This window comes from Erythrolamprus reginae, chromosome 5 (assembly GCF_031021105.1).
Source record: "Erythrolamprus reginae isolate rEryReg1 chromosome 5, rEryReg1.hap1, whole genome shotgun sequence".
NCBI classification, from domain to species: domain Eukaryota; kingdom Metazoa; phylum Chordata; class Lepidosauria; order Squamata; family Dipsadidae; genus Erythrolamprus; species Erythrolamprus reginae.
Window position 1 is genome coordinate 55,676,594 of NC_091954.1, and position 21,314 is coordinate 55,697,907.

At 40.5% G+C, this 21,314-nt stretch overlaps 1 protein-coding gene across 2 annotated transcripts in view; it reads right to left on the bottom strand.

Annotated features, from left to right (window-relative positions):
* Nucleotides 1–21,314, bottom strand: part of ATRNL1 (attractin like 1) — a 578,768-nt gene that overhangs the window by 367,407 nt on the left and 190,047 nt on the right. For both annotated transcript variants that reach the window (XM_070752642.1, XM_070752643.1), the window contains exon 21: nucleotides 16,258–16,310. In XM_070752642.1, coding sequence (XP_070608743.1) covers nucleotides 16,258–16,310 — 53 coding nt within the window. The remainder of the gene's footprint in view (nucleotides 1–16,257; nucleotides 16,311–21,314) is intronic.

Below are 21,314 nucleotides of genomic sequence, written 5' to 3' on the forward strand. Positions count from 1 at the left end.
CCTCCTCACCAGCCAGGATGCCAGGAATCCTTGATGCATGTTGAGGCTTTTCAGACTGCTGAGGTGGGGGAGAATGGAGATAGCTCCTTCTGTCTGTCCCCCCGCCCCAACATGCCGAGAAGTTCCAAATGCATGCTCTTTTTTGCATTTTGGAGGTGCTCCCCTGAACTCTCCGAAGTGCAAAAAACCATACAACAGCAAACCAGAAGTGCATTTTTCCAAACTTCCAGTTTGTCTGTTGGGCATTTTTTTTTTACCTACCAGGCTTCAGAAAGACCTGTGTGCATGCACGGGGGCAGCATGGGGATGGGTGGGTGCGCATGTACGGATGGAGGGAAGGGGTGTGTGCACGTGCAGAATGCTAGCACCCCCACACACACAACACACCTTTTGGCACATGAACTAAAAAAAGTTCACCATCACTGGTTTAAAGGATGCAAAAGAAACACTGTAAAGGAATGAAATCACATAAAAGGTTTACACAGTTTTTGCTCATTGTTCAATAAGATGTATTCTTTGCATAAAGCAACCCAGAGTGAACAAATAAGCATTAAGTGAAACAAAATAACACACAAACCGTGCAATACTAATTATGGCTAATATTAATTAAGATATTAACAATCTTGCAGTAATTTCTCACTCGCAGGGTAACAACAATATTTATGTGTGTTTTTTAATCAATTTTGTGTTTGGATGTTTTTACTTAAAGCTATATTTATTGTTATTGTCCAAATATAAGTATAACAAAATTACTTTTTCAGAGAACTATTTCTTATTCTTCCAGCAATTTACCTTCCCCAAAAAATCAATTGTTTTCAGTTATAAGGCTCACTCTCATAAAATCTTCTATTATTACAGAATCCATGCAATAATTAGTTCTGGTATTTAGTTTCCAATTCAGTATTTTTTTTAAAAAAATAATCATTATATAATTTTGAAGGGTTTTTTTTTCATTTCCATTGTTTTCATTTCACAACTGTTTTATCATGGGCATAAGATCAAATAATTCTTATATTAGTGTAACATCAAGGGTGCTCAAGGGAAATAACTATGGGAGCCATAATTCAAATATGTGGATTGTTCCCAGTTACTTCCATTGATTAAGAATTAATTTATTAAACATGTAGCCATTAACTGTTATAGCAATTAACAGTAACAAATAAAATTTGAAGACAATATAGCTGGTAATTTAACTTTGGCCCTGCATCTGATGCCATTTCAGATAATTTAAAAAAAACTTTTCTGCACCATGATGCACATTCATAACAGTTTTTAAATTTAAAGACAGCCAATATTTAACTATCAGAATCTGAAATGATATATTCAGTATAATAGTCCTTCCAAGTAACTACAATCCAAATAACTAGGTGGGGAGAAAAAGCTATAATTTTTATTTGTAGAAACTCTTATAAAAGCTCTTTAATGTAATTTGATTCCAAACAGGACACTTTTCAGAATATTATTCCAAAAATGGATTATGTCAAGGGTAGATATTTACTGCACATATTCAAAATATAGTGATGATGCAAAGAAGTGGGGGAAAAGCTGTATGAAAAGTCTAATTTAGATTTTCAGCATGTGAGAAATGATAGTTTAAAAAAATAAATAAAATGACTAGGATAAATTCATTTTCAAATAAGGTAAGATAGCAAATGGATTTTGCTAAGTTAGGTTCCTCCCAGATATTTATCAAGTGACAGGACATACAGAGATATTCTTTACATCTTTGTTTCTATAATGTCTATTTTATGCACTATTTTTCTCTTGGAATATACAACTACTGTATTTTGACATCCTGAAAGAAGCGGTAACTTTGAGACTGCTTCATTCTTTTGCATAATAATCCCTGCCACTGCTATAACCCTCCAGCTTTATTCCCATTAAAGAGATTGCTGTGGAACATCTATCATAAGAAAGGCAAGCTATATTATACCTCTTTTCTGAAAACTTAAAAGACCAAATACTAAACAAATCTAAAACCATCCACACATGATTAAGGTTTTAATATCCATGAAAAGGTTTTTAAAACTGGAAAAACTACTTAGTACTACAATACTGTACTTAGTTATGTGGCATTACAGTTATTTCACAATCCTAAATTTTGCATTTATGAACAGGATGTACTTTCTAATAACATTAAACCATATTTTATCAGTAAAACTATCTGCTGAAAACTATTGTTTCTCATGCATAAGTATGCATAAGATTATAATCTGGGAAGCAATTTGTTTCACTAACTATCCTTAGGTATTAGAAAGAGTTGTTTTTTTCTATACAGCTTTTCTTCTTAAATTACCAAACATTGAGAGTACAATGACAGTTTGTGGTGATTATTACTACTACATTTTACAGTAATAAAAATAGCCTCAATCTGCAAAGTCAATTAGTGTCAAACATAATTGCTGGAACTCATTACTCTAAGTCAAGCATGACAGCTTTACAATTATAGGAGGTACTTAGTTTAAACAAATGGGATCCCAGAAGAAAACTTGCAAGGAAAAAGCAGTAGCAGATAATCAGATTGCTAGGCCATGTCTCTCAGTTCACCTGGACTGCATGTATTGCTTGTATTGCATTAAGAACCTACTGTTGTTTTAGTTCTTGAGCTGAAATTCCAATGTCATTTATTAAAACTGATTTCTTCTAACATATTCTAGTGTTGCTCCCATTTATATTTTAAAACAATGCTCATAAGACATTGAGATTTAAGTACTGAAATATTGTAAGGCTGCCATCTAGTGCACAAGGACCTTTTTAAAAGTAGTTTCAAAACTGAAGTTACACAAAATGTATTATATTATTGTGACACTGCTTATGAGCAAATTCACATTTGAAAGGAGCAGAATAGAGTATTCTATAACAAGCCTATTGTATGTTTTGTTAGTGAAGGCAACACCACCAATAACAATAAGGATAGAATTAAATAATAAACCAAGTTACAATAAAGAAAAATAACACAAAAGCTGTGTAAACATTTGAGTTCTGCACAATTTTTTAGTGTACTGGTACAAAAAGAAGGCAGGAAATAGAAAAGCTCAAACTCTAGATCATGTATTTTTTTAAAAATTAAGTGATTCTTAAAAGTATTTATTTATTTTATTTTTTAATTAAATTTGTATGCCTCCCAACTCCTGAAAGACTCTGGGCAGCTTACAACAGCTAGAAACCAATATTAAAACAATTTTAAACCTCAATTCTTATTGAGGCTGGATCTAGAGATGTGTTGATCAATCATGGATCCAGGCTTGCCGGAAAACCAGTAGGGTGGGGGAAGTAAAGATTTCTGGAGGTAGTTGGTTCCAGAGAGCTGGTGCCACTGCAAAGAAGGCACTCTCACGTGGCCCTGCCAACCAACACTGCCTAGCCAACGGGACCTAGAGAAGACCCAGGAAAGGGTGGCATAGAAATCTGATTAATAAATAAATAAATAAGACTAACCCTGTGAGCTCTAATTGGTTACTGGGAGCTATGTTGCAGAAGACGGTCCTGAAGATAGTCTGGCCCTAAGCCATGTAGGGCTTTATAGGTGATAACCAAGACCTTAAATTGTGTCCATAGACCAATTGGAAGCCAGTGGAGCTCAGGGAACATTGGTGTGATATGGGTGTACCTCAATGCATCCACAACAGCTCACACAGCTACATTCTGGACTTGTTGAAGTCTCTGAATGCTTTTCAAGGGTAGCCCCATGTAGACTGCATTGCAATAATCAAGCCTGAGCTGATAAGGTCATGAGTGGCCGTGAGCAGAGCCTCCTGAACCAGGTAGGGCTGCAATTGGCGCACCAGGCAAACCTTTGCAAAGCCAGAGATGTTGATCAAGTCTCAGCTGTGGGTCCAGGAGGACCACCAAATTGAAGACCCTATCTGAGGGGGTTAATCTTTCCCTTCCCATATTCAAGGATGTACAGATAGTAGAGTTCATCAAAGGCAATACCCAGAGCCATTTGGTCTTGTCGGGGTTAAGCTTGAGCCTGTTATCTTCCACCCAGAGCCTCACAGCCAGGCATTGGCATATCACTTCCAATGCTTTACTGAACTGGCACAGGGTGGAGATGTACAACTGGGTATCACCAGCATATTGCTGATATCTTACCCAGTGGCTTCATATAAATGTTAAATAGGAGAGGAAAGAGAACCAACCCCTCTGGCACCCCACAGAGGAGGGGCCTAGGGATCAATGTATGTCCTCCTATCAAAACACCGACTGCAGCCGACCAGAGAGATAGGAAGAGAACCACTGCAATACAGTGCCTCCCATTCCAAACTCCCCCAGTCAATGCAGAAGGATACCATGGTCAATAGTATCAAAGGCCACTGAGAGGTCAAGAAGCACCAGGATAGAGGATTGACCCCAATCGTGAGCCTGCCACAGTTCATCCATCAGTGTGACCAGTTTCTGTGCTGTAGTCGGTCCTAAACCCGGACTAAAAAGGGTCTAGGTAATTGGTTTCATCCAATGACCATAGGAGCTGAAGCACCACCACTTTCTCCACAACTTTACCCACCAAGGATAGGTTGGAGACTGGCTGAAAGTTCTTCAACTCGCCTGGATCCAGAGAAGGCTTCTTGAGGAGGGGCCTCACAACCACTCCATTTAGCAGCTGTGGAAAAGGCCCCCCACTTAAGGAGGCATTAACCAGTATCTGGAACCAGCCACGTGTCACCTCCTACTGGCTGAGACCAGCTAGGAGGGACACGGGTCCAGAAAGCAAGTGGAAGAGTTCACAGCTCCCATAGCCTTGTCCACTTCATCAGGAGTCACAGGGTAAAACTTGTCCCAAACAAGAAGACTAAGACCTGCCCCTGTTATCTCGGTCTGAATTGCCCAATCAGAGTCCAGGTCTGTTCTAATCTGAGCGACTGTCCACAAGAAACTGAACAAATTCCTCAGCTCTATCCTACCCTTGGTATCTTAGTCCAGCCTCAGCATGAACTCCTGCACTGCATCCTAGGATTCGCTGTGGGCAGGTTGAAGTTCCACAGGATGATAAGTCTGAGGAACTCCACCACAAACCCAGCTATCGCCTCTAACAGCGCAGGCAGGGATATTGCAATGTAGCTGGGAGGCAGGTAATTAACAACAAGTCCAGCTGAACCCCTGAATTTCAAAAGGAGACTCACACCCGACAATCTTGGGGGCAGGGACCCTGCGAGGACTAAGAATCTTCCAGATAATGATTACCCCTCCTTCACCTCTTCCCTGGCGTTGTGCTGATGCGGAATCTGAAACCTGTCTGGTCACATTTCTGGGAAATATGTCTTAAAATCAAGTATGTCTTAAAATTGGACAGGAATACATTACTCAGTAGTAAGTGTTATGAGTAGCAAATTATGTGACACATTCAGAGACACATGAATAATAGCTGATCACTTGTCCTCCTATCCCTACCTGCAGTTCTGAAAATTTAAAGGACACTTACTAGTTTAAAATTTATCTTCTGCCTTGAGCAAAACATACAAATCTTTGGTTTGGTAGTGAACAGAAATAAAGAAATATAGCATCATGTTTTTTTGCTGATACAAGGACTCATGCTTCTTTCTGTGTTCTGCTAAGTCAGCATGAATGGTGGAGAATGAAAAGCATCTATAAACTTCAAATTCAATATCTTCTTTTTTATATAAATTTGTTCCATATAAGTACAAAATATTAAATCAACAGTACAGTGACTCCCTTTTAGAACAAGCTTATTTTATATTCAGTCAAATACAGTTTATAGACTATTGTCACCAAAGTCATATGTGGATGGATCAAAATTGGCAAGATAGAACATCTAAAGTCTCTTCCTATAGTAGAACATCTGAATCTCTTATTACAGTATTTGCCCTGCCCATTTCCAGATGTTTACATACTTGCAGATGGATTATTAGCTCTATACATTGAATAATAATCAAAGCAGATATTCAGAAGAATCATAAGCTATGGTGTCTGGTTGTAACCTGAAGTACGGATTTGTTATTATGGTAGGACATAGATTCCAGAGTCTACTGAAATGAAACTGCACTCAAAAATATCAATTAACCCCTAGGCCAAACTATCTCTGCTACCATTACTTCGATAGACAAACACCCCCTCCACATTAAATAATATTCTCATCAAACCTGAGCAAAACTGGGGGACCACTGAGAAATAGAGTATAGTAGCTCAACTTTTCCAAAGTACAAAATGCACAATAGGTGTGCATCAGATTGCATTTTTATTATGAATAATTAAAAAAAATGTCATTAATTAATCAAGAATTGTTTAAATCAAAATCTATGCATTCAAGGAAACAACAGTGATAGATAGATAGATAGATAGATAGATAGATAGATAGATAGATAGATAGATAGATAGATAGATAGATAGATATGGATATAGATATACACATAAACACACTCACATACACACCACATTTTTTGAAGCATACATCTTATACACTGAATATAGGCATTTTGGGCTCCCGAAGCCTTATCCCTGGGTCCCATTTTTCACAAAAACGGACTGTGCAGGGATTTAGGAGATCTGTAGGATGCCATTTTGCAAAAACGGGGAGAAAACAGGCTGCTTTTCAGAAAAATTGAGAATTGATCCCAGTAGCATTCTGCAGGCCTCCCAAACCTTCTGCAAAAAAAATGGAGTGCACACAGGCCTTGCAAGGCCTGCAGAGTGCTTCTGGGGGCTGGGGGGAAGGCAAAAATGTTTCCATTTTTGTGAAAAACAGATAAAAATTGCAAAAATTGGGATGTTTTTGCCTTCCCCCAAGCAGCCAGAAGCACTCTACAAGCCTCTTAAATGTTCTGCATGCTCAGTTTTTCACAAACACGGTTGAAAAGGACCGTTGAACTGACCTGAATGGTCTTCTTGATGCACTGCAAGGGGAGTCCAACATGGGTAATACTTCAGCCTTATTGGTAGGGACTGAGTTAAAATTAGCATAATAAATAGGTCCCACCCAGTGCCTACCCCAATAGGTCTGTCAAAGAAAAATGAAGGAGTAGTGAAAACACAAATAACTCTTTATTAAACAACTCTAACAATCGAGAAACTGTGCCCCTGGGCCAAATGGCTGGGTGGGTTTGGACTCTCCTTCAGGTAAGTTCAATGGTCCTTCTCCAATGCACTGCTGCGGAGAGTCCAACATGGGATATACCCAAGCTATGAAGACATGGTGGCAAGAACCGTTGAACTTGAGGAGCCGGGGTGGCGCAGCAGGTAGAGTGCAGTACTGCAGGCCACTGAAGCTGACTGTAGATCTGAAGGTCAGCGGTTCAAATCTCATCACCGGCTCAAGGTTGACTCAGCCTTCCATCCTTCCGAGGTGGGTAAAATGAGGACCCGGATTGTGGGGGCAATAGGCTGGCTCTGTTAAAAAGTGCTATTGCTAACATGTTGAAAGCCGCCCTGAGTCTAAGGAGAAGGGCGGCATAAAAATCAAATGAATAAATAAATAAACTTACCTGAACAGTCTTCTCGATGCACTACAAGAAGAGTCCAACATGGGTAGTACTTCAGCCTTATTGGAAGGGACTGAGTTAAAAATTTGCATAAATAATAGGTCCCGCCCCCATGGTGCCCTTAGTGGGTCAGTCTATAATAAAAACGAAGTCATAGTGTAAGTAAACCAAAAACTTTTATTGAACATTAATAAGCTCAACTAACTAAGGCACGGAACTGTGCCCCTGGGCCAAAAGGCCGGGAGGGTTTGGACTCTCCTTGCAGTGCATCGAGAAGACCATTCAGGTAAGTTCAACGGTTCTTCTCCACTGCACTGCTATGGAGAGTCCAACATGGGATATACCCAGGCTTACTCCACTAGGGCGGAAACAGGCTGGACCAGGAGTGCAAGATCTTGGCACACCCTCTGCAGCACTCTGTGGCCGAATGCTGCCTCAGCCGAGGCGTATGCATCCAAGCAGTAATGCTTGATGAAAGTATTGGGAGCGGCCCAGGTAGCGGCGCGACAAATGTCTTCAATTGGTGCTTGCTTCGCCCATGCTGCTGATGTGGCCGCACTCCTCGTGGAATGGGCCGTGATGCCCTTTGGAGGAAATATAGATCCTGACTTGTACGCTGTAATGATACAAGCACTGATCCAGCGGCTAACGGTTCTAGGCGAGACTGTAGATCCCATGGATGGTGGGAAATAGGAAACAAATAGGGAATATGTCTTTCGAAATGAACTCGTACGTCTGATGTAGATCTTAAGGGCATGTCGGACATCGAGTTTGTGCCATTTCAGTTCCAATAGGTGCATCCCATGGGTGCAAAAGTCCGGTAAAGTGATTTCTTGTGCTCAATGAAATACTGTATTGATCTTTGGCAGGAAAGTCAGGTCTAATCTTAAAACCACTCTGTCTGGGTGAAAGATGCATAAGTCCGGTCTGATTGACAGCGCTGATAGCTCTGACACTCTCTTTGCTGACGTTATGGCTACCAGAAAGGCCATCTTGAGGGATAGTATGCACAGTGGCAACTCACATAGAGGTTCGAAAGGGGGTTTCGTGAGGGCCTGCAGCACCAGAGGTAAGTCCCATGTTGGAAAACGATGTACTGTCGGGAGTCGTATGTTGGCTGCTCCCCTGATGAAATCCTTCACCCATGGGTGATGTGAAATGGGCTGAGAGGAGTCCATTTTGAGAATGGTGGCTATGGCCGCCACTTGTCTGCGCAGGGTGTTGGGTGCTAAGCTCTTATCTAAGCCTGCCTGTAGAAATGACAATAGTTGGACCACCGCAGGGCACTGTGGGTCGAAGTTCTGGGTTCTGCAGAAGGTGCAGTATGCAGCCCACGTGGCTTGGTAAATTCTGGTTGTAGATGGCCTCCTTTCTGCCTGCTTGGTGTTAATGACCCTTTCTGGCACTTGCCCTCTCCTTAATCTGTCCCCCTCAAGTGCCACACAGCAAGTTTCCACCAATGGGGGTCTGGATGCGATATCGACCCTTGTGTTAACGATATCTGGTGGCAAGGTATGCGCCAAGGGGGAGAGATTGACAAGTCCTTCAGGTCGGCGAACCAGGGTCGTCTGGGCCAGTACGGGGCTACTGGACCTCTCCTCATTCCTGTAGCAGTTTGCTTAACACTCTCAATATCAGACACACCGATGGGAAGGCGTAGAGTAACCCTTCTGGGCAGAGTAGTGTATTTACCTGTTCTGCTCCTGGAGTTGGAAAGCGGGTGAAAAACCTTGGTAGTTTGTTGTTGTGATTTGTGGCAAACAAATCCACCTTCGGTTTCCCGTATCTGCGGATGATGTCTTGAAACAGATCTGTGTTCAGACTCCATTCTGCTGGATCTATAGTTGTCCGTCTCAGCCAATCTACCTCGATGTTCGAGATGCCTGAGATGTGCTCAGCTCTAAGAGAGGTCAAGTATCCTTCTGCCCACTTTAATAGGTTGTGGGCCTCCAGCATGAGGCGGCCTGACCTCGTACCCCCCTGGTGGTTGATATGAGCCCTTGTGGCTACGTTGTCCATTAGGATCCGAACGTGCTGTCCCTCCACTAGCGAAGCGAAGCTTTGTAATGCTAGGCAGGTCACAGCCGGGCTGGGGGGCTTCCCCCCCGAACCCCGAACTTTTGCTGAACTTCCGGGTTCGGGGGGTGCTGGGAAGCCCCCCAGCCCGGCTGTGACCTTATAAAACAGCCGCGCAGCTTCCCAGCTGTCTCCCGAAGCCGAACGCCAAAGCCGAACTTCCGTGTTCAGCGTTCGGAGACAGCTGGGAAGCCGCGCGGCTGTTTTAAAAGGTCAAAGCCGGGCTGGGGGGCTTCCCACCACCACCCCGAACCCCAAACCCGGAAGTTTGGCAAAAGTTAGGGGTTCGGGGGGGTGGGAAGCCCCCCAGCCCGGCTGTGATCTTTTAAAACAGCCGCGTGGCTTCCCAGCACCCCCCCCAACCCCGAACCCGGAAGTTCGGCAAAAGTTCAGGGTTGGGGGGGGTTGCTGGGAAGCCCCGCCGCCCGGCTGTCACCTTTTAAAACAAGGTGACAGCTGGGCGGCGGTTTTTTTTGCGGGGGTTTTTTTTTGGTTGCACGGATTAATTGACTTTACATTGTTTCCTATGGGAAACAATGTTTCGTCTTACGAACCTTTCGTCTTACGAACCTCCCCCTGGAACCAATTAGGTTCGTAAGACGAGGTTTGACTGTATACAAATTGTAGAAAAAATATTTAACCTCTATTTTTTATAGAAAAAATGTTTTACCTGTATTTTGTATAGAAACTACGATCATCTTAATCTCTTTTGTAAACAAATCAATAAGGATTTTTTTTTTTTGGTTACTGACTATACATTAACTGTAAAACACACACCTCAACATACATATGCATCCCAAAAAATCAATGATACTCAAGAGAAATTTGAAACTATAATCAATTGTACATTCTAATATAATTTTCTTAAAATGATTATCAATAAAATCTTTTAGTTCAAGTGTGGTTTGTTAAACAATAAAGGTGACATCAAATCCAACTAACTGCCTTCATTACCTCTGTAATTAATATCCCCAAGCATAGATTCTAAAACCATATGTATTCCAACTGCCAATATATAAAAAGCTAATCCATAAATTTGGATGCTTCCTTTACCATCTAGAATCCATCAAAATCCATCATATAAAACAAATAGGAGAAAATGCATTGGAATAAAATATTGCATCTGCAGATTGTGTGTCCTCACAAATTATTTTTGTCCATTCTATGTACATGAATATGTGCCAAGTAACTTTATAATTCACTAAATTCATGTTGACTTAAAACAAAATTGATTTAACATACAAATGTTGTAAAATCATCCCATAGGTATAAAACTAAAAGGATGCGGAATCAAAATTTTATCGAGTTTAGTCTTTTCAGTAACATTCTTTTACTGGGCTTTCCTCTTTTGCCCTGAGAGCTGCTTAATAAACTGAATGTGATATACACTTTATTTCCATTACTTTATACAAAACAATGTTGTAATGATTATAACGAAAATATGCCAAATAATTTGTATTGCAGGATTTGTTTTGAATTTTATTTTTAAGGCATCTACTGTAGCCAGTGAAGGGCTGCAAAAATTTTTACTACCCCACTGTGAGGCATGGCTTATTTTGTGGGTGTAGCTTGTCAGTCATGTGACCAGGTGAGAGTTGCTTGATGATCATGAGACCAGGTTGGCTTAAAGATGGCCAACTTGACATCACTTACCACAAGGGTTAGGGTTAGGGGGCCTGGCCTCTCCTTGCCTCAAAGAGATACAATTTCCCTATGTATTTACTATTACTGCACATCCAAAATATACTATTTAATTCTATGTATATATGCCAAATGTGTAGATACATATTACACACAGGCACACAAAAAATACATTATCTACAATATAAACTGTATGTGTACAGAGAGAGAGAGAGAGAGAGAGAGAGAGAGAGAGAGAGAGAGAGAGAGCTTTTCTAAAATTATACACATTCAACCTCATTTACTGTGAAAGGAAAAACATACCCAGAGCCCAGAATGGGGCGAGGTTTCAACATTTTTCTACTGGTTCTGCATACCTGACCAAAATTTTTCTACCGGTTCTGCATACCTGACCGTACCCCTAGGAGCCCATCACTGACTGTAGCCATCTGTGATAGAACTGATCAATTAGTTCATTGGCAGAGAAAATGTAATTTCCAGTTTACAATTTTCAAGCTATTGATCAATTTATGTATTTCCTAAGAATAAATTAATTTCATTGTAATTAATGTCATATTAGATTTTAGCAGCAAAGCTAGAATGTAGTCAATATACATGTTCTGCATTTTATAGACACCTGCCTCATGATAAGTGTTCCTGTGTATAAAATCATTTTTCCTAAATGTGACCTACTCACAGGTTTCTTGAAAATCTCCAGCAGACAAAATTCAAGATTTTCTTTACTGTAAAATAACTATTTATATTAAAGTTTGGTGATCCATCTATTCTATGGTACCACTGAAAACCTTACATTTTCAGCTGATATTAAGTACAGTATTAGTTCTTCACTGAGTATGAAAACCATTTTGGATTTTGCAGTTTCAATTTCCATACGTATAAACCAAATACAGATTTGATAAAATATTAGTATTTATAATATCAGTATTTATATTTCATTAATTCATTTCCCCACGCAAAATATCTTGGTTCTATGAAATCAAACTTGTTAAGGCACATAAGAAAAAATACAATAAAATATTTTTGTTTCAGTCCAAACCAATGGATTCTGTTCTTCTATTCCCACCTATGTTTTGCAAAATAAAAACCAATTCTATATGTTTGCTTTCTTGATGTTTTAGATGTTCATAAATTTGGGAAATCATGAAGCAATTGTCCATGTCATATAATGTACACCATGATTTTAATAACTGAAATGTTGTACCTCCATACATTTTGAAATGCCAATATGGATTCCAAAATGAAGCAATTATCAAAAATATAACAGTTTTTTTGGAGTTCCAGTGACTAAATGGCACTTTGAAAAGTATTAAATGTGTTAAGTCTTTATTAAAAATATAAAATTTGATGATTCATCAATTGTCTAAATGTATTTTCATGTTACAATTGCTTACAAAATTCAAAATTGAATGGCGTTTTGTAAAAATAAGTTTTGAATCTCCAAGTAGACAGAATAGAAGAAACAGATGGAGAGAATACCAAAATTCCAACAATCTCTGCTACATATCCAAGAACCTATCATAAAGTTATAATTGCTTGATATGATTATAAATTCCTGTTGTCAGAGTCAATACTACTGGCAAGGATGGATCTCTGGCATAACATATTCTGATAGCTTTTTCAGAGAAGATAAATAGTTGAATGCATACAGAAGCTAGCCATGTATAAATGAAGAGAAACTATTCAATGAAAAACACAGTTTGTTTTCATGTAAATGTATGTAGGACTATAATTCTAAAAGTTTCACTAAATCTAGATACGTATATTTAAGGTGATATAAGTAGCTATATAAAAAATAAAGGCAGTGTCTACTTTTACTTCATGTGAATATATTCTGTAGTGCCTGAAAATGCATTCATGTTTCACTTACTATAGAAATTTTTTGAAATGTTCAATAACAGTATTTATTATTTATTTATTAATTGGATTTATATGCTGCCTCTCTCCGAGGACTCGAGGTGGTTTACAAAATATAAAAAAGAAAAAAATACAATATAGTAGCCTAAATCCAATTAATTTAAAACTAAATAATCTAATAATCCCCAATTTTATTAAAAAACCAATCATATCCACTCAGGCAACAATCATACATGACATTCATCGACCAGGGGGCTAGAGTCTAATCGACCCAAGCCTGATGGCATAGATGAATCTTAAGACTCTTGCAGAAGGCAAGGAGGGTGGGGGTAGTACGAACCTCCGCTACTGTCCTCATCAGCTGGGGAACTGATTCCAGAGGGCCGGGGCCCTCATTGAGAAGGCTCTTCCCCTAGACTCCACCAAGCGACATTGTCTATGTATCTGTAATATCTCTTTTTATTTCTTTTCCCAGCTTTTTCTCCCAATTCAAGATTCACTTTTAAAAAAATAAATTGAATATTGATCCATTGGTTTCAATAGGAATGGACCAACCAGCTTGTTTCCTGAGTCTGACATTGTGGGAGTGAGAGACAGTGATTGAGCAAAGTCAACCAACTGGCTTTCATGCTTAAAGTGGGACTAGAACTCACAATTTCCTGTTTTCTGGCCTAGTACCCAAGTTGTCCCTGTCTTTTTCTGCTTTACTATTTATTATATTTGATAAAACCATTTCATTCCCAATATAAAAGACAAAATAAAATCAAGAAAATACGGGAAATATCAAATATGCTGTATAGATTGAGAACGATCTTCACATGTTCATCAACTGGGTACTGACTGTATATAATACACATGGTAAATTCATAACAAAGGAAATATACATTAATGCACTAGCTGTCAACCTGTATTATGCCTACCTATGTACCCATCTATGAGCCTATATAAAACCCTTTTTTGCAAAACTTATTCTTAATGGTCAGCTATCTAATAAAATGCAGCACAAAAGTGCTGCATCAAAACAAAACAAAAACATTGCCTGATATCCTCTTTTCACTATGGCCAAAAATATTTTGGATAACTCATAAAGTAAAATGAAATAAAAAAATCAAAATAGTTGCTCTATGAATTAGTTCTGGGATCTTTAATTATTATTATATTTTTAAATTGGATAGCAGTAAATTGTAGTGTCATATCAGAGAGACTAAGCTCCACATTACAATTTTATAAAATGCACCATTTTATAACAATATTTATTTTAAAAAGTTCTTTCATTTGTCTTTTTATAACCTGTCTTTATTGCTGCAACTAGATAATTTGTGCTGCTTTCAATGGATCTCTCCCTTACTTGAATTTTTAATATGAAAAATCATACATCTAGCTAATGAAGCATTCCACAGAATGCAAATGATTTTTTTAAAAATAATACATTTATTCATAGTGTAGATTTACAATTGATATAAGTAGTACAAGATGATATAAATCTATGTCCACAAATTTGTAAATTACTGATAGAAGACAAATAGCTTCAGCTATTTAAAAGTGAAGAGTACCTAGGTATGGTACAATTTTTCTCAAAGAAGATTTATGAGTCAGGAGTGCTAGGGAATTACAATAAGATTTTTCTTTGACTTGTTCAGTGCTCATAAGTGTCACATTTTCTTCACTATTTATATTTGGCTGTGTCTATTTTTCTGAGCTCAAAAAAGTGTTGATCACGAGAATATTTACAGATACATTCTGTTGATACCACTACATCTCACAAACATTCTTGAAACAGTCTATACATTTTTTGTTAAAACATTATTATCAGATTTATTTAACTCTAGATACTATAAATTCATCACATGTTCTTTTTTAATTTTTTTGCCACTTGTGCTGAATCTTGAATGTAATTAAAATGATTGGCAGATCATATTATAATTATCTATAATTACTAGTACATTTTAAAGCACAACAACCATTCTTTCAATGTCCAGTAGCAAGTTATCATCCTCCTAGTAAAAACTATAGTGATTTATGTTTCAAAGCAATGATACATGTTTGCATATTAAATTTTAATAATTTATCTTGAAATAAATAATAATGATAAGTATTTTGTTTCTCCCATACATGTTCAGCAAACCTTGTGATAATGTCAAGGTTACTATTTAATATCTACCCTATATCCAGGGGACAGTGTGTTATTATTACTAAGGCATCAAAATAAAAACATGGGAGACTGTGAGTTCTAGGCCTGTTTCTGGATGTTTTTGTAGCCCTACAAGGGAGGCAAAGGCAAACCAGTATTGACAAACTTTGTGAAGAAAACTGTACTAACTTCTCTGGGCATTATTTAACAGAAAAAAGAAAGAAAATGTACTGTATTTTTCAGAGTATAAGACGCACTAGAGTATAAGACGCACCTAGATTTTAGAGGAGGAAAACAAGGAAAAAAGTATTCTGAACCAAATGGTATAGTAATATATTATTTAATAAAATACCAGTGTACAAGAATACTTTTTACAACCATGTATACTTTTTTACAACAATGTACACTTTTTAGAAACCTCCAACCTGACAGATTTAAGACTTGTGAATTTCAACTCCCAGAATTTCTCCTGCAGTCATACTAGATTAGAAGGCAAAAACACCCTCATTTTTGCGGAAAAACGTTCTATTTTTCGCCTGGGTTTTTTTTTTTTTTTTTTTGCAAAAATGGAGTGGGAAAATGGTCTGGAAAGTGTGCAGACATCTCCTGGTTGCTATCAAAAATGCCATTTTTGCAAAAATTGGCTGTTTTTTAGCTGCTTTTTCACAAAAATTGAGGCATTTATGCCTTCTCCCAAGCCCTAGGAGCTCTATGCAGGCTTTCCAGACCCTTTTCCCACCCCATTTTTGTTAAAAATATGGTCCAAAAATTGGCCTTTTTGCAAAAACGGGGGTATTTTTGCCATCTGCAGGCTTCCCGGACCCTCTGTCCAACACACTTTTGCAAAACAAACAGGGGCAGGGCTTCAGAGGCCAAAAATGACTGTATTCGGTATATAAGATGCACCAAGATTTTTAGCGTCTTTTTTGGGGGGGTGCGTCTTATACTCTGAAAAATACGGTATATGTCATAAACTTACCATTGATCAATAATTTATAATTAATAGTCTATTTCACAATTAATAACAGCTAATAATAACCAATACTGGTATAAAATAGATTTTTGTGTGTCTATTATTTAAAATGAAGATCAGAAAAAAATGAAATAGATAATACTTACAATAACATGTTCCCCTGAGTGGATTACCAAGATATCTATTTTCAGAGTCACAACTGCCAGGAAAAAAGACAAAATAAAGACTAAACATCTTCTCGTTATAAACAATACAACATATTGAATATTTTAAATATAACATCCATACAGCCAATAAAACAAGAAGAAAACAAACATAACTGAAACTATCTTTTTTTTGTCAATCTATCCAAATAATGTATTTTTATTCCTTTATACCAATGAATTTAAGTTAGAATATGTAATTCCCTCATCAACCCCTTTTAATCGTACAATAATGCTCAACATGTACACAAGATATGGAATGCAATGGCCTTTTGTTGACATCTTTGGATAAGTTATACTTGTTTAATGTTAGTTTCCATTTGGTTTATAGTAGTATTCTTAGCAAGCTAGAAAAAGCTAATGGAGCTACATGGAACAAAATGTTTTAATCACTACTGTCTCTGTTCCTCTATCATTTATTATGTTGCATCTTTGTTTATTAAATTAATTATGTTTATTAAAAACAATAGAATGTATTCTGATCTAATTACAGGCAATTGTTAACCTACAGTCAGAATAATGCTAATCAACGCAAATTAAACTCTGAAAGGTCACTTTTCATGTCTAACTTTGCGATAGTTAATCTGCCATCATTGGTCTTATTTTAATCTTTGTGTAGGGAATCAACTTAATTTATAAGAAAATGGGGCAGGTTAACTGTCTCATTGCTATTATGTAATCATTTCCAAATATATGGGAGTTAGACAGGCAGACAGACAGATACACATATACATACACTATATATAGTGATACCTCGTCTTACAAACCCCTCGTCATACAAACTTTTCGAGATACAAACCCCAGGTTTAAGATTTTTTTGCCTCTTCTTCCAAACTATTTTCACCTTACAAACCCAAGCCGCCACCACTGGAATGCTCCGCCTCTGGACTTCGGTTGCCAGAAAAGTGCCCGTTTTTGCACTGCTGGGATTCCCGAGGCTCCCCTCCATGGGAAACGCCACCTCCGGACTTCCATGTTTTTGTGATGCTGCAGGGGAATCCAAGCAGTGCAAAAACGGGCGCTTCGCTGGCAACGGAGGTCCAGAGGTGGGGTTTCCCAGCGAGGGGAGCCTCAGAGAAATCGCAGCATCACAAAAACACGGAAGTCCGGAGGTAGGGTTTCAAGGACTTCCGTGTTTTTGCAATGCTGCAATTTCGCTGAGGCTCCCCTCATTGGGAAACCCCACCTCCAGACTTCCGTTGCTAGCGAACCACCTGTTTTTGCGTTGCTGGGATTTCCCTGCTGGGATTACCCTGCAGCATCACAAAAACATGGAAGTCTGGAGGTGGGGTTTCCCATGGAGGGAAGCCTCAGGGGAATCCCAGTAACGCAAAAACGGACGCTTCGGCTGGCAAAAGGGGTGAGTTTTGGGCTTGCACGCATTAATTGCTTTTCCATTATTTCCTATGGGAAACATTGTTTTGTCTTACAAACTTTTCACCTTACAAACCCTGTCCCGTAACCAATTAAGTTCATAAGACGAGGTATCACTATACATATACATACATACATACCTACATACATACATACATACATTGCTCAAAAAAATAAAGGGAACACTTAAACAACACAATATAACTCCAAGTAAACCAAACTTCTGTGAAATCAAACTGTCCACTTAGGAAGCAACACTGATTGACAATCAATTTCACATGCTGTTGTGCACATTCAACTTTATACAGAATAAAGTATTCAATGAGAATATTTCATTCATTCAGATCTAGGATGTATTATTTGAGTGTCCACTTTATTTTTATGAGCAGTGTATGCGTGTGTGTGTGTGTGTGTATGTATATACATATACACAGACATACACACACATGTGCATGTGTGTGTGTGTGTGTGTCACTGTTCAAAGTCACTCATGCTCTCATCACCTCGAGGTTCGACTACTGTAATGCTCTCTACATGGGGCTATCTTTGAAGAGTGTTCGGAAACTTCAGATCGTGCAGAATGCAGCTGCGAGAGCAATCATGGGCTTTCCCAGATATGCCTATGTCACACCAACACTCCGCAGTCTGCATTTGTTGCCGATCAGTTTCCGGTCACAATTCAAAGGGTTGTTTATGACCTATAAAGCCCTTCATGGCATCGGACCAGAATATCTCTGGGACCGCCTTCTGCTGCACGAATCCCAGCGACCGATTAGGTCCCACAGAGTTGGCCTTCTCCGGGTCCCATTGACGAAACAATGTCATCTGGTGGGACCCAGGGGAAGGGCCTTCTCTGTGGCGGCCCCAACCCTCTGGAATCAACTCCCCCCGGAGATCAGGATTGCCCCCATGCTCCTTGCCTTTCGCAAACTCCTTAAAACCCACCTCTGCCATCAGGCATGGGGAAATTGATTCCCCCGGGCCGTTACATTTTATGTATGGTTTGTTTGGGATGTATGACTGTTTTTATATTAAGAGTTTTAAACTGTTTTTAATTATTGGATTTGTACTGTGTATTGTTGTTGTGAGCCGCTCCAGGTCTCCGGAGAGGAGTGGCATACAAATCTAATAAATAATAATAATAATAATAATAATAATAATAATAATAATAATAATGCCATTCTTGCATATAATAATTTTAAGATTTAACACAATCTGTTTCTTTCATAGAATTTTAGAATTTTGTTTGTTGTTTAGTAAAGATTATTTTCCATATATATTTCAGATTACTTTTTTGTTTAACTTGAAGGACAACATGATGACTGCATCTAATGGTTTGGCAGAACATAATATATCAATAGGCCTATACTGGACAAGAAACATGAAAATTATTTTTGTTGCTTTCCTCAGTAATATCTTCATTTATAATTTAAATGTTCTATAATGGTACATGACAATGACTTTGGGATATAGGGCACCCAGACATGGCCAAAGTAAACTTAGTTTGCAGCAGAAACGTGAGTGCAACAAGATGCTCAGAAGAGACCTTCTCTAGTTTCTTGGGCTATAAAGGGGGAAACAAATACAGTGGTACCTCGGTACTCGAACGCTTCCTTTCTCATACATTTCGGATTCCGAACAAATTTTTTGGCAAAAATTTGCTTCAGTATCTGAACAGCCACAGAAAATTTTGTTTATTATCCAAAATGCTACAAGATCTGAGGGGACGGGGTGAGACGGAATGGGAGTCGGAATCCGACACGCCCATCATGGCGGCCACTAAACAGCCTCCCATGTCTCTAGTCTAAACGCTCCAAGCTGTAGCAATGGACCTGAGGCAGCGTCAGACCCAACTTTTTTGCCTAACTTTTTTTTCGCTCTCTTCCCCCGGCCACGCTGCTCTCCGTTTCTGTTCTGAACTCGGCTTCTAGTCCGCCATGAGGCTGTGGCGCGCGCCCACTTCCTAAGTACGGACGGGCCACGGTGCCTCGAGCCCCTCATGGAGTACCTCACCACCTTCACGGGCAAGAGCGGCTGCCTGCTGAGGGGCACCGCCAACCATCTCTGGGGCGCCGTCCCCGGCGTGGGGAGCCTCCGCCAAGTCCACTTCCAGGATCCCCAACATGACGGGGTTCCCTCGCCGCCCGCTTGGCAAGATAACTTGGTCCCAGTTGGGCCGGCAGGTTTCGGGAGGGAGGGAGTAGAATGGTTTCCTTTGTAGCTGGTCAGTCAGAGAGAAACAAAACGTCCGTCCCTCGCTCCCCCCTCCCTCGTGGGGGGACCCAGAATGCGCGACTCCTAAAAAGTTGTGTTTCCCAGCCTTTTGTGGAGGGCACTCAGCAGTGCCGGGAACGTCAGCAGCTTCCCTTTCTCATGTGACGTTCCCGGCGCTGCTGCTGCTTGAAGGAAAGCCGCCCTCGCTGAGAAGGAGAAAGTTGGTGTAGCTGCTTAAAGGGAAGAAGGAGCCCCCGAAACTGCCGGTATTGCAGCTGCCTCCATCCTTCCTACACCTTTCCACTCCAAGCTGTAGGCAGTTTCGGGGGCTCCTTCTTCCCTTTAAGCAGCTACACCAACTTTCTCCTTCTCGGCGAGGGCGGCTTTCCTTCAAGCAGCAGCAGCGCCGGGAACAGCTACACCAACTTTCTCCTTCTCAGCGAGGGCGGCTTTCCTTCAAGCAGCAGCAGCGCCGGGAGCGTCACATGAGAAAGGGAAGCTGCTGACGTTCCCGGCGCTGCTGCTGCTCAAAGGAAAGCCGCCCTCGCCGAGAAAGAGAAAGTTGGAGTAGCTGCTTAAAGGGAAGAAGGAGCCCCCGAAACTGCCGGTATTGCAGCTGCCCCCACCCTTCCTCAGATCTTTATCCCAGAGGACAGCGTTTCCCAACCAGTGTGCCGCGGCACACTAGTGTGCCGCGAGACACCGTCAGGTGTGCCGCGGCGAGAGGCGGCGGAGGAGAGTGGGCGGATCGGGCGGGCAATGGGGCAGGGCGGAGAAGCCAGGGGCGCATTTGGCCAGAGGCACCTACTGCCGCACCTCCCTGCCCCTGCCTCCCCATGGTGCCTCCGGCCAAACGCGCCCCTGGCTTCTCTGCCCTGCCCCATTGCCTGCCCGATCCGCCCACTCTCCTCCGCCGCCGCCTCCTGCCTTGGGGCGAGCAATCCGGGAGTCCGGGACTGTGTGGCTTTGCGCCATGAAGAGAAAACGGACGACTTTTCCCTGCTGCCGTTTTCTCTTCATGGCGCAAAGCCACACAGTCCCGGACTCCCGGATCGCTCGCTTCTCCGGTCAGCAAAGCCATCTGCCCAGGAAAGCGCCACGCTGGCCGGAGAAGCGAGCGATCCGGGAGTCCGGGATTGTGTGGCTTTTGGCCGGGCTAACGGGAGGCGGCGCGAGGCCGGGCGCTGGGGACGTCTGGGAGGGCGAGGAGGCTGATGGCTGCTGCGCACTCCACTCTCTCTCCGGCTCTCTCTCGCTCTTTCTTTTTCTCTCTGTTGCTGGCATGGTGAACGAGAGAGAAAGAGAGAGAAAAAGGAGGGGAGAGAGAATGAGAGAAAGAAAGCAAGAGAAAGAGAGGGAAAGAAAGCAAGAGAGACAGAGAAAGAAAGGGGGGAAGGAGGGAGAGGGAAAGA